The 14726-nt window shown below is 41.7% G+C and overlaps 1 protein-coding gene across 2 annotated transcripts in view; it reads left to right on the forward strand.

Moving 5' to 3' along the window:
- The window catches only part of rsrc2 (arginine/serine-rich coiled-coil 2), a 44038-nt gene that overhangs the window by 23088 nt on the left and 6224 nt on the right, over positions 1 to 14726 (forward strand). For both annotated transcript variants that reach the window (XM_068005765.1, XM_068005766.1), the window contains 3 exons: positions 3353 to 3432; positions 5357 to 5398; positions 11365 to 11588. In XM_068005765.1, coding sequence (XP_067861866.1) covers positions 3353 to 3432; positions 5357 to 5398; positions 11365 to 11588 — 346 coding nt within the window. The remainder of the gene's footprint in view (positions 1 to 3352; positions 3433 to 5356; positions 5399 to 11364; positions 11589 to 14726) is intronic.

Here is a 14726-nt window from a genome sequence, read left to right on the forward strand (position 1 = left end):
TACTGTATTACCGGTGTTGCATGCACTTCTAATTTCCTGCATTATACCGTGCCCTACATTATCACTACTGTTTGGTGGCTTATAAACAACTCCCACCAATGTTTTCTGCCCCTTGATGTTTCTTAGCTCCACCCAAACAGGATGAGAAGTCGCTTGGTGCTGTGGCTGTGTGGAGACTAGGTCTGGTGTTTTTTTAATCAAAGTCACAAATAACATCCTGTGTGACTATGATCGTGGTAAACTATTCCTCCTTATCCTTTTCGACCTGTCTGCAGCCTTTGACACAGCTGACCACACCATCCGCCTCCAACGCCTCTCCTCCGTCATCCAGCTAGGAGGGACTGCCCTCGCCTGGTTCCATTCTTATCTACCCACATAGCCAGAGAATCACCTGCAATGGCTTCTCTTCCCACTCCTGCAACGTTACCCGTGGAGTCCCCCAAGGATCTATCCTTGACCCCCCCCCTATTTCTCATCTACATGCTATCTCTCGGTGACATCATTCGAAAACACATCAGGTTCCACATGTGCGCTGACAACACCCAGCTCTACCTTACCACCACCTCTCTCGACCTCTCCACTGCCTTTGATTTTTCACACTTCTTCTCTGACTGGATGAGCAGAAATTTCCTCCAACTAAATATGGGGAAGCCTGAAGCCATTGTCTTCAGTCCCCGCCACAAACTCTTCCCTAGCCACCAACTCCATCCCTCTCCCTGGCTACTATCAGAGGCTGAATCAGACCATTCGCAACCTTGGCGTCCTATTTGATCCTGAGCTTCTGACCCCATATCCTCTGCATCACCAAGACCGTTTACTTCCACGCCCGTAGCATCGCCCGTCTCTGTCCCTCAGCTCATCGGCTGCTGAAACCCTCATCCATGCCTTTTGTTATCTGTAGGCTTGACTATTCCAATGCTCTCCTGGCCGGCCTCCCATCTTCCACCCTCCGTAAACTTGAGCTCATCCAAAACTCTGCTGCCCGTGTCCTAACTCGCATCAAGTCCCATTCACCTATCACCCCTGTGCTCACTGACCTACATTTGCTCCCGGTCCAGCAACACCTCGATTTTAAAATTCTCATCCTTGTTTTCAAATCCCTCTATGGCCTCGCCCCTGCCTATCTCTGTAACCTCCTCCAGCCCTATAACCCTCCGATTTTTAATCACTCCACCATTGGCGGCCGTGCCTTCAGTGCCTGGGCCCTAAGCTCTGGAATTCCCCCTCTAAACCTCTCTGCCTCTCTCTCTCTCCTCTTTTAAGACGCTCTTTAAAACCTACCTCTTTGGCCAAGCTTTTTTTCACCTGTCCTAATATCTCCTTATGTGGCTCGGTGTCAAATTTTGTTTGATAATGCTCCTGTGAAACGCATTGGGGCATTTTACTGTGTTAAAAATTATATAAATGCATGTTGTTGAAATTCTACTCGTGTCCCAGTAAAAAGTTACATTTAGGTTACATGTTGATTATGAATTATGGATTCTATTTCATAGAATACCTTGGCCACAGTTTAGAGGCATTGCAGCTACTTTTCTTGTGCCTATTATAAAGGTCAGCTTCCACAGGCAAGTTCATGCTCCCTATGAACTGAAACATGACCGTATGCACAAATTAATCCGGGATAGTGTGCCACAGGGAGAGCAATGAACCCTAAAACCAAGGAACTACACACTAGAAATTTAGATAACCACTGTACACTCTTAATCTCTCTGACTGGCCAAAAAGTACTGACAGTCAATATATCTTGCTACTAACTATGAATCAAATTTAATTAAAATTGAAATTAAACAGAGCCAAGAACAAATACAGCAAATTTCATTAGATTACAGAATTCTAGTTCATAGAATCATAGAAGTTACAACATACCCATGTAACTGTCCAAATGCTTTTTAAAAGACAAAATTGTACCCGCCTCTACTACTGCCTCTGGCAGCTCGTTCCAGACACTCACCACCCTTTGAGTGAAAAAATTGCCCCTCTGGACCCTTTTGTATCTCTCCCCTCTCACCTTAAATCTATGTCCCCTCGTTATAGACTCCCCTACCTTTGGGAAAAGATGTTGACTATCTACCTTATCTATGCCCCTCATTATTTTATAGACTTCTATAAGATCACCCCTTAACCTCCTACTCTCCAGGGAAAAAAGTCCCAGTCTGTCTAACCTCTCCCTATAAGTCAAACCATCAAGTCCCGGTAGCATCCTAGTAAATCTTTTCTGCACTCTTTCTAGTTTAATAATATCCTTTCTATAATAGGGTGACCAGAACTGTACACAGTACTCCAAGTGTGGCCTTACTAATGTCTTGTACAACTTCAACAAGACATCCCAACTCCTGTATTCAATGTTCTGACCAATGAAACCAAGCATGCTGAATGCCTTCTTCACCACCCTATCCACCTGTGACTCCACTTTCAAGGAGCTATGAACCTGTACTCCTAGATCTCTTTGTTCTATAACTCTCCCCAACGCCCTACCATTAACGGAGTAGGTCCTGGCCCGATTCGATCTACCAAAATGCATCACCTCACATTTATCTAAATTAAACTCCATCTGCCATTCATCGGCCCACTGGCCCAATTTATCAAGATCCCGTTGCAATCCTAGATAACCTTCTTCACTGTCCACAATGCCACCAATCTTGGTGTCATCTGCAAACTTACTAACCATGCCTCCTAAATTCTCATCCAAATCATTAATATAAATAACAAATAACAGCGGACCCAGCACCGATCCCTGAGGCACACCGCAGGACACAGGCATCCAGTTTAACTCGGACCCGTTTCAAAATAATAGAATATCTTGAAGTTTTCTCATTCTCTGTAGTATTCCACTTTAACTTTGGGCCAATGTCTGTGTTGCAAAGTTGATACCTGAAATCAGATATTCTAGTATTCCATATGCCCCAGTTCAGCTGCCTGGTAAAGCAGAAAATCAGTGTCTAAACATTAATACTGGCAACAGTTATACCCCCCTTGCCCTGAACTGCGAATGGAGGCAAAAGAAAATCAAAAGGGTATCCTTCTCAATTAAATGAAGTTGTTAATCACAAATAGCTTTCAGACAAATTGCCTGACAGGCTTTCTTGGTGGTGTTTATACCTGTGAAAAAGGCAAGTCTTATGCAGACCAGGGTAGCCAACTCCACCCTGATCCTTGCAGTGGCCTATGAATATTTAGCTAAAAATATAATTCACTTGCCGAGTTAAATAAAAATGATGCCAAGCCACATATGAAACGTGCAGCAGTAACTGCATGGAAGAGAATTTTTTAGATGCCAAGTCAAAAATGTAGAGGTATTGGCAGTCAAAATAATGGCTAAGTATTTAGTAACTTCCAGTGTTTTAAATCACAGGCTTGAAAGAGCAAAGAAACTTCAAGAGCAAAAAGAAAAAGAGCTGGAGAAACAGAAAGTGGAGCAAACAGTTGTTGCAGGTAGTTCTTAATTATTGAATGTATTACAACATTTGGTAATTTAGAGGTTGCAAAACTAACACAAGTAGATTTGAATAACTGTAAAATGGAAAGAAATGTAAACCTTTTATATCTAAGATCAGGTGTTTATCGAATATTTGTTCTTTGTTGGGTTTGTGGTGGGGAAGCAGAAGAGTTGAGGATATTTATATACTGCAATTTTTACGTTGCAGCAAAAAAGTTTCCACTTTACTGCAAAAGTGGCAGTATGAAGCAGTTATTTTGTCAGTCTGACTTGATAGTACACTTGAAACCACAAAGTGAAATCCCCTATGCTTGGAGGCTTCACAGCAGAAGTGAAATCTATTACTGTGGTGTATCTCGGGTTAATATAAAAACAGAAAATGCTGGAGAAGCTCAGCAAGTCAGGCAGCATCTGTGGAGAAAGAAACAGAGTTAAATTTCAGGTCGAAGACCGTTCGTCAGAACTGGAAGATGTTAAGAGTTAAAGTTTTTAAGCAATCTCTGGCTTCCTGGAAGTTGGGTGACTACAGGGCTTTTCTGCAGCAATCTGTGTCAGTATTTTGACGTCATTTGAGCTGTAAATCAACTTCAGAATTGGGGACACAGAGTGCCAATGTGGATAGTTCTCCAATAATGAAGTGAACTCTCACTTCCTTTTGTGCAATATAATTACACAGTTATTCCTGTAAATTTTGTTGCATTACGTTTTAAAAATTGTAGCTGTGGTTTTTATGCTGGCTGCCAATTAATTCCCAACCATAGGTCATTTTTAAAAAAATACTTGAACACAGAATTTATGTATGAGATTTTGTGGTACTTAATACTATGGTACTTCATAACATTTAATAAATGGATGGGTTTATGTAAATGTTACTAGTTTTGCCCATTAGTAAACAATATTATGTCTACACTGTGACATGGCACCTGATTAAATGATATCACTTCAGAACTAGGATGCAGCATTCCACATTGCTGTACTTTATGAAATGTTTATTCCTTCTTCCTCCATTGTCAAGCTGAGAAGCTTACTGAGGAGGAAAAGGGATAATTTTAAAAATTGGTCTAATTTTTCAACTTTTCTGTTCAGTCATAATTTCTGATTAGCCCTAGATGTATCTGTTGACATGGTTTTTGAGTCATATCTGTCCAGTCCTTTTAAAGATACCCACTTCTAAAAGCAAAATTGGAGTTTCTATTTTACATGTGCAGTCTGAAGTCTGCCCATGGATGAAAATGTTGGAGATTCTGGGTTGTATCTATTGTGCAGTAGATACCTCAGAATGTAAACTTTCATACCCTTCCCCTCCCCCCTCCCCCATATCTTTCACATTTTCTTTCCTCTTCTCCACCCTAAACTAGATAATATTTGCACATTTATGGAGTTTTTTATGTTTTGGTATAAGTGGGACAAATCCAGTATTTGATCGCTCACTGCAGTAAGAAACTAAACTATAAATAATGCACTTGTTACTAGAAAATATACCCTGTAATGTTGCTAATTGTTACTGTGAGTAATGTAGCAAGAGGTATTAACCCTTGAGTTCTGATTGTATTAACTCGTTAATATTTCTGTTTTACACTTTTCCTTATCCCATTTTTTCCAAAACAGTTTAAAAGTGTGATCTAAAAGTAGTGGAATTTCAGGATTGCATTGTTACTAATTTAGAGGCAATTGGCTTTCCTGTGAGCATGTGAGGAAGTGTTAACTGAAGAGCGGTGAAAACACAAGGAAGGTTAAGTCTTGGAGTATTTGTCATGCAATAAATACACCTCATGGTGTCCCTTGATGATTGCTATACATATGCAGATGTCAGGAACTATAATGTGCATGCAAAACAGAAACTGCAATAATGTTTAAAATTAGATTTTTAAAAAACTGGACAAATATTGCTGAAAAATAAGCACTATTTATTTTCAACAGATACAACTAATGGATCACTTGGAAATGTCAACCAGCCAACAGGTAGGAAAATTTAATATCTATTAGCAAAGTGTTGCCCTTTCACAGTCACATTTGTGTTTAATTTCAAATTACTCCAGTTGCCAGAGCTTCCTGTATGTGATTAGTCTTTCAGTTTTGATTTATACGGGAACATTTGATGGAATGCAAAACTTCCAGCCAGATGAAATTAGTGTTACTTTTTTTGCTGTATTTTTTTATTCATTCATGGGATGTGGGCGTCACTGGCGAGGCCAGCATTTGTTGCCCATCCCTAATTACCCTTGAGAAGGTGGTGGTGATCCACCGCCTTGAACCGCAGCAGACTGTGTGGCGAAGGTACCCGCACAGTGCTGTTCGGTGGGGAGTTCCAGGAGTTTGACCCAGCGACGATGAAGGAACGGTGATATATTTCCAAGTCAGGATGGTGTGTGACTTGGAGGGGAACGTGCAGGTGGTGGTGTTCCCATGCGCCTGCTGCTCTTGTCCTTCTAGGTGGTAGAGGTCGCGGGTTTGGCAGGTTCTGTCGAAGAAGCCTTGGTGAGTTGCTGCAGTGCATCTTGTAGCTAGTACACACTGCAACCACGGTGTGTTGGTGGTGGAGGGAGTGAATGTTTAAGGTAGTGAATGGGGGGGCCGATCAAGCGAGCTGCTTTGTCCTGGATAGTGTCGAGCTTCTTGAGTGTTGTTGGAGCTGCTCTCTCCAGGCAAGTGGAGAATATTCCATCACACTCCTGACTTGTGCCTTGTAGATGGTGGAAAGGCTTTGGGGAGTCAGGAGGTGAGTCATTCGCCGCAGAATTTCCAGCCTCTGACCTGCTCTTGTAGCCACAGTATTTATGTGGCTGGTCCAGTTAAGTTTCTGGTCAATGGTGACCCCCAGGATGTTGATGGTGGGGGATTCAGCGATGGCAGTGCCGTTGAATGTCATGGGGAGGTGGTTGTCCTAGAAAGCAACATTGGAAATACAGTCATGTTTTTAACCTGTGGGTCAGAACCACTTGTCAGTGTTCACCTAATCTCCTCACTACCAGTCCCATCTTCAGCCCTCTGCTGATGCTGCTGCTGCTGCCAGGTGCAGAATTCCCACCGACAGCATATGGCAGAGTCTGCACCCAGAGCAAAGCAGCAATTCATGTAGGGGCTAGAGCCAAGACAGTCAATGAAGACTGCATCATAGAGGAGGAGAGTGCAGGATGGCATAGAGAGAAGAGTGTTTCGAAGCAGGATGGGTACTAAGAAGTTCCTTCGGGAAGGGAACTAAGGAACAGGAGCAGGCCATTCAGCCCCTCGAGCCTGTCCTGTCATTCAATTAGATCATGGCTGATCTGTGCCTCAACTCCATGTACCCGCCCCCACCATTGCTCCGCAACCCTTGATACCCTTACCTAACAAAAATCTATTGATCTCAGTCTTCGATTTCAATTGACCCAGCAACCAGACACATTTTGGGGAGTGAGTTCCAGGTTTCCACTATACTGTGTGAAAAACTGCTTCCTGATTTCACTCCTGAATGGCCTAGCTCTAATTTTAAGATTATACCCCCTTCTAGATTCCCCCACCAGAGAAAATAGTTTCTTTCTGCCTACCTTATCGAATCCTTTATCATTTTAAAGACCTTGATTGGATCATTCCTCACGCTTCTAAATTCAAGGGAATACAAACCAAGTTAATGCAACCTATCCTCATAATTTAATCCTTTAAGCCCCAGTATCATTCCGCTGGATCTGCGCTATACCCCCTCCAAGGCCAATATATCTTTCCTGCGATTTGGTTCCCAAAATTGAATGTAATACTCCAGATGGGGTCAATTCAAGGCTTTGTACAACTGAAGTATCACTTCCTTACTTTTGTATTCCATCCCCCTTGAGATAAAGGCCAACATTCTGTTACCCTTTTTGATTAATTTTTGTACCTCTTCACTAGCTTTTAGTTATCAGTGCACTCTAAATCCCTTTGCTCTTCCACAACTCCTGGTCTCTCACCATTAAGAAAATATGAGAATGCTTCTGGTAGCAGGTCTTTGGACAGTAGAAGTAATTAGAATATTTGTGGGAGGCAGAGAGTTGCAAATATTTTGATTTTTGTAAAAGGAGTGCCAATATTAAAATGGTTGAATGCCACTCTGAGTTTGATGCTAGTAAACTCGGGAATTTTAAAAGTTTATTGCATTTTGCTGAAACTCCATTTCAGAACACTTATGGAAGTGATGTATGTTGCAGAATTCAATAGATTCTAATGGTGAGCATTTTAAAAATTCATTCTCGGGTGTGGGTGTCGCTGGCATGGCCGGCATTTACTGCCTATATCCAGTTGCCTTGAGAAGGTGCTGATGTCCGTGTGGTGAAGGCGCTCCCACAGTGCTGTGTGGGGAGTTTCAGGATTTTGACCCAGCAACGATGAAGGAATGGAAATGTACGTCCCAAGTCAGGATGATGTGTGACTTGGAGGGGAACTTAGAGGTGATGGTGTTCCCATGCACCTGCCGCCCTGTCATTCTAAGTGGTAGTGCTGGTGGCGGTGGCGGTCCTGGGTTTGAAATGTGCTGCTGAAGAAACCGTGGTGTGTTGCTGAAATGCATTCTGTAGATAATGCTCATTGCAGTCACGGTATGATAGGGTGGACATTTAGACTAGTGGATGAGGTACCAATCCAGTGGACTGATTTGTCCTGGAAGGTCTTGAGTGTTGTTGCAACTACACCAATTCAAGCAAGTGGTAGAGTATTCCATCACACACCTGACATGTTCCTTGTAGGCAGTGGAGAGGCTTGGGGGAGCCAGAAGGTGACCCACTCGCTGCAGAATACTCGGTCTTTAACCAGCTCCAGTAGAGATGGCATTTGTATGGCTGGGCGAGTTCGGTTTCTGGTAAGTCGTGACCATCCCACCCAGCCCGTAGGATGTTGATGGTGGGGGACTCAGCATGGTAATGCCATTGAATGTCAGGAGGAGGTGGTCAGACCAGCTCTTGTTGGAGATGATTGTTGCCTGACATTTGTGTAGCGTGAATGTCATCAGCCAGTTATCAGCCCAAGCCTGGATGTTAAGGTTATGCTGGACTGCTTCATTATCTGAGGAATTTTGAATGGAGTTAAACACTGCAATCATCAGCGAACCGCACTTCTAACCTAATGATGGGGTGAAGGTCATTGATGAAGCAGCTGAAGACAGTCAGGCCAAGGACGCTGCCCTGAGGCAAGTGTATCCTTCCTTAGATAAGGAGACCAAAACTGTACACAGTACTCCAGGTGAGGTCTCACCAAAGCCCTGAGCAACTGTAGTAAGACTTCCTTAATCTTGTACTCCAGCCCCCTTACGGTAAAGGCCAACATGCCACTTGCTTTCCTAACTGCCTACTGTACCTGCATGCTAACTTTTTGTGTTTCTTGTACCAGGATATCCAAGTCTCTCTGGATACCAACATTTAATAGTTTCTCACCATATAAAAAATATTCTGTTTTTCTATTATTCCTACCAAAGTGAATAACCTCACATTTTCCCACCTTATAATTCATCTGCCACCTTCTTGCCCACTCACTTAATCTGTCTATATCCCTTTGCAGACTCTTTGTGTCCTCCTCACTGCTTGCTTTCCCACCTGGCTTTGTATCATCAGCAACTTGGATACATTACATGCAGTCCTCTTCATCTAAGTCAACAAGATCCTTGTGGTACCCCACTAGTTACAGCCTGCCAACCTGAAAATGACCGTTTATCCCTACTCTCTGTTTTCTGTCCGTTAACCAATCCTCCATCCTTGCTAATATGTTACCCCTAACCCCATGAGCCCTTACCTTGCGTAACAACCTTTTACGTGGCACCTTATTGAATGCCTTTTGAAAATCCAAATAAACTGGATCCACTGGTTCCCTTTTATCTACCCTGCTAGTTACACCCTCAAAAAAAACTCCAATAATAAATTTGTCAAACACTATTTCCCTTTCATAAAACAGTGTTGACTCTGCCTAATCATATTATGATGTTCTAAGTGCCCTGTTACCACTTCCTTAATAATGAATTCCAGCATTTTCCTGACAACTGATGTCAGGCTAATTGGCCTGTAGTTTCCTGTTTTCTCTTTCCCTCCTTTCTTGAATAGTGGAGGTTAAATTTGCTATTTTCCAATCCATTGGGGCCATTCTAGAATCCAGGGAATTTTGGAAGATCATAACCAATGCATCCACTATCTCTGCAGCCACCTTTTTTAGAACCCTCAAAAAAGGTCTATCAGGTCCTAGGGATTTATCAGCATTTAGACCCATTAGTTTCTCAAGTACTTTTACTCTACTGATAATTACTTTAAATTCCGCACTCATTAGCCTCTAGGTTCCCCACTATTTCTGGTATGCTTTTTGTGTCTTCTACTGTGAAGATACAAAATATTTGTTTAACGCCTCTGCCATTTCTGGATTCCCCATTATAATTTCTCCTGTCTCAGCTTCTAGGAGACTAACATTTATTTTTGCTACTCTCTTCCTTTTTACATACTTGTAGAAGCTTTTACAATCTGTATTTATGTTTCTTGCTAGTTGACTTTCATATTCTATTTTCTCCCTTTTTATCAATTTTTTGATCATCCTCTGCTGGTTTCTGAAACGCTCCAATCCTCAGGCTTTACTACTCTTCTTGGCAACAGTATAGGCCTCTTTTAATCTAATACTATCGTTAACTTCTTTAGTTAGCCACGGGTGGATCACTTTTCCTGTGGAGTTTTTATTTCTCAATGGAATGTATATTTGTTGACAATTTTGAAATATTTCATTAAATGTTTGCCATTGCTTTTCAACCATCATACCCCTTAATTTAATTTCCCAATCGACCGTAACCAACTCGCCCCTCATACCTATGTAACCGGCTTTATTTAAGTTTAAGACTAGTTTCGGACTTACGTACGTCACTCTCAAACTCAATGTGATAGCCGATCATGTTATGATCACTCTTCCCTAGAGGATCCGTTCCTGGAAATATATCGCCGTTCCTTCATCGCTGGGTCAAAATCGTGGAACTCCCTACCTAACAACACTGTGGGAGTACCTTCACCACACAGTCTGCAGCGGTTCAAGAAGGTGGCTCATCACCACCTTCTCAAGGGCAATTAGGGATGAGCAATAATTGCTGGCCTTGCCAGCGACGTCCACATCCCATGAATGAATTTTTTTTTAAATTCCACATTGTCAGGTAGATGCCAGTGTTGCAGCTGAACTAGAACAGCTTGGTTAGGGGTGCAGCTGGTTCTGGAGCACACATCTTCAGCACTATAGCCGGGTTGTTATCGGGGCTCTTAGCCTTTGCCGTGTTCAATGCACTGTGCTTTTTCTTGATGTCACGTGTAATCGATTGAGTTGACTGAAGACTAGCATCTGTGATAATGAAGACCTCAGAAGGAGGCCGAGAAAGATCATCCATTCGGCACTGTGGCTAAAGATGGCTGCAGACGCTTCAACTTTATCTTTTACATTTGCGTGCTCTGTTCTACCATCGTTGAGGATTGGCATGTTCATGGAGCCTCCTCCTCCCGTTAGTTGCTTAATTGTCCACCACCATTCAAGATTGGATGTAATTGGGTCATAGTTCTGCGGTCAATCTGTTGGTTGTGGAATCGCTTATCTCTGTCTGTAGCATGCCCTGCTTTGGCTGTTTAGCATGCATATAGCCCTGTGTTGGTTAGCACCTTGTTTCCAGCTACATCTGGTGCTGCTCCCGCATGCTCTTCTACACTCATTGAACCAGGGTTGGTCACCTGGCTTGATGGTGATGGAGGTGTGAGGAATATGCTGGGCCATGAGGTTACAGATTGTGGTGGTATAAAATTCTGCTGCTGCCACTGGCTCACAGTGCCTCATGGGTGCCATTGGATTTGCAGATATTGTTAGAATTTGAAAAACTGTTTTCACATTGAACTATATATTAAATAAACAGGTATTAAGCTATTCAGAGTTGAATTTTTCTGAACAGATATGCATAATTATGTTTCTGATATCCTTAACAGCCAGTAGTGGATCAGTTCTCAATGTTGCTGCTCTCTTGGCATCTGGTACTCAAGTTACACCTCAGATTGCAATGGCTGCACAGATGGCAGCACTCCAAGCCAAGGCACTCGCTGAAACTGGTATAGCTGTGCCTAGTTACTACAACCCAACTGCTGTCAACCCAATGAAGTTTGCAGAGCAGGAGAAGAAACGTAAACTCCTCTGGCAGAACAAGAAGGAAGGGGTGAGTTTGAATAAAAGTTCTACTAGGTACAAGACATTGCTGCACAGAAGCTGCATGACTTTGTCTGTCTTGCATCAGACTTCGATACAAATGTTTTAGATTATTATTATCCCCTCCTTTTCAGTTTTTCTTTTCTCTACACCCACCCACCAACCTTTGTGCCTACTTTCATCATGCACCTGGGTTGATGGGTTGGGTAAGTTCCTTAATCCCCAGGACTCTGCTATTACCATTTCTACTGGCTGAGAGAGGATTTGCTCATCCTTTTGTTCCTTTTTCTTTGCAAATGTGAAAAAGTCTGAAGTTTTTAAATTTATCATTACCACTATCTTACTTGGAGGCTGGTTTTTGTACATGCAGGTCTTTATATTTTAGTTATCTTCATTGATGGTTTCTGTATTCTTCTGTTGTATTACTTTGTGATTATAGTGTCTTTCTTCCCTTCACGTCCAGTGGTTATTTAAGAAAGCGTGAGTTTCAAATCCTGAATCGGAAAATGTGATTTATCAAATAGCAAGAAATTTGTTTTTTGTTACTGCAGAGAATACAAATTCTGTTCAGAGCTGATTTAATTTAAATTAGATTTCTTTTGTATCATATATCTGTTATCTGGGGCAGGTAAATAAATTGGAAATGGAAACAAACAAAATTCCATGCTTGCAGATGATACCAAATTAAGTTAGACTGTAAACAACAGGGAATAGCTGATCAAATACAAAGTGCCTGGATAGGTTACGGAGCTAGGCTGTCGAGTGGTAGATGTTACTTAATATGGACATCTGCAGAGTTGAGAAATTGGGGAAGGATAATAAAGATGACAATGTAAACTAAATGGTATTATTTTACAGAACATGACACAGGAGAGGGTTTTGTGGGTATTGGATTGATCGCTGAAGCCATTAGCATCGTGTGCAGCAGCAGTGAAGAGAGCACATAGGATCTGGGGCTATATAGCCAGAGGAATAAATGGAGCACGAATCTTGTACAGGATCCTGATCTAGCCCCAATATAGTGTAGAGTTCTAGTCGCCATATAAGAAAGGCATTTGCCATTAGAGAAAATACTGCAAAGGGCAATTAATCTGATAGCAGGGATTAAGCACCTGAGTTATGAGGAAAGGACGCAGGAGCTGGGGAATATACTTACACTGGCGAAAAGAAGGCTCGGGTGATTGTATAAAAGTGTTCAAGTTCCTAAAGTGCATAGACAAGATAAATGTTAATATATTTAACAAGGTCACAGATTGTATAGCATGAAGATATTTAGCCTTAAACTTAGAAGATTGAGGGTGATAAGACTTTAAATTTAACTGCTTTACACAGAGGATGGTTACTGTATGGAATAAAATTCCAAGGAGACAGTGGGGGCTTATCGTATCAGCAAATTGAAGAGAAAATTGGATAAGTAGCTGGAGAAAAACTTGATGGAGGGTTATGATAGATATTGTGCGATACATTTCCTAGGCACTGGGTCGAGCCACATGGATCCCAGAGTCTTTTCCATTCCTACATAACTATTTGAGGCATAGAGCACAAAAGTATGAAAGTCATGATGAACCTTTTATAAAACACTGGTTCGGCCACAAGTGGAATATTGTGTCCAATTCTGGACACCGCTCTTTAGGAAGGATGTGAAGGCCTTAGAGGGGGTGCAGAAGGGATTTACTAGAATGATTCCAGGGATAAGGGACTTTAGTAATGCGGATAGACTGGAGAAGCTGGGGTTGTTCTCCTTGGAACAGAGAAGGTTACGAGGAGATTTGATAGAGGTATTCAAAATCATGAAGGGTCTAGACAGAGTAGATAGAGAGAAACTGTTCCTATTGGTGGAAGGGTCAAGAACCAGAGGACATAGATTTAAGATGATTGGCAAAGGTGACATGAAAAAAAACGTTTTTACGCAACGAGTGGTTAGGACCTGGAATGCATTGCCCGAGGTGGTGGTGGAGGCAGATTCAATCATGGCCTTCAAAAGGGAATTGGAGTACTTGAAAGGAATAAGTATGCAGGGCTACAGGGATAGGGCGGGGGGAGTGGGACTAGCTGGATTGCTCTTGCATAGAGCCGGCGTGGACTCGATGAGCCAAATGGCCTCCTTCCGTGCTGTAACCTTTCTATGATTTGTATTGATCAGTTCAAATGGTAGATAAACCAAATTGCATAAAGTTTTTGTTTTTGGAAATTGTGATTTGACCACTATATCTGCATGATCACTACAAATGTAGGCCATTAAAAGTTAGTTTTGTGTCTAACTTGTGTTACACATGCAACGTGTCCATCAAACAAAATCTTAACTGCCTCAAATTTCCCATGGACCAATCAAAAATCACTTCACTGTCTCTTGGTATATTGCTCATAAAGTTCTTGGCAAATTTTTTCAGCATCTACATGCACCACTCCTGCAACGCTCCCACACCCCAGTATCCCTGTTGCAACAGCGTAACTTCTGACCAAGGTAGTTCTGCAAGTAAGTATTAAGTTTCTAGGCTTTTGAGATATCCCATTAAAGTACAATTTAATATCCCTTTTGAACTGCTTTGAAAAACCTATTCTTTCTCTGAATTACCCATGTTCCCAGGGAATTATGCTTTAAAATACATTAGTGTATTTCATTACCTATATCTAACTATAAAAATCTTACATCTAGCATTTTTCCATAGTGTCACACTTCTAAAAGGCATCACACTTCAAAGTTGTCATTTATCGGTAGGGTGAAAATTATGATTGGCTTAAATAACAGCATTCTGTTAAGTGAACCATGTTGATTGCTCTACATTTAGTCAATGGGATATTTGATCCAATCAAAAAACCGTTTCATTCACTGAACAGGTACAAAAGCTACCACTCAGTGAAGAGCAAACACCACAAACCATGCAATAAGATTGCTGACCTTTCAAAACCAGCAATCTAGAACCAGCAACAAAATAAGTTTCTCAAATAATTTCTTTGCATTGCTTTCAGCCATCATTTTTCTTTACTCAGGTCAGTGAATACAGCTAAAGCTAACCTTTAAAACATAAATGTCAAAAATCATCATTCGAAAAGAAATTCGTAATTTAATGTTACAAATGCTTGCAAGAAGTTTCCCTGACAAAGATACGAACTTATGAATAATAACAGACAGGCAAAGACCCTCTGG

The sequence above is a fragment of the Heptranchias perlo genome, chromosome 25, assembly GCF_035084215.1.
Source record: "Heptranchias perlo isolate sHepPer1 chromosome 25, sHepPer1.hap1, whole genome shotgun sequence".
Taxonomy (NCBI): domain Eukaryota; kingdom Metazoa; phylum Chordata; class Chondrichthyes; order Hexanchiformes; family Hexanchidae; genus Heptranchias; species Heptranchias perlo.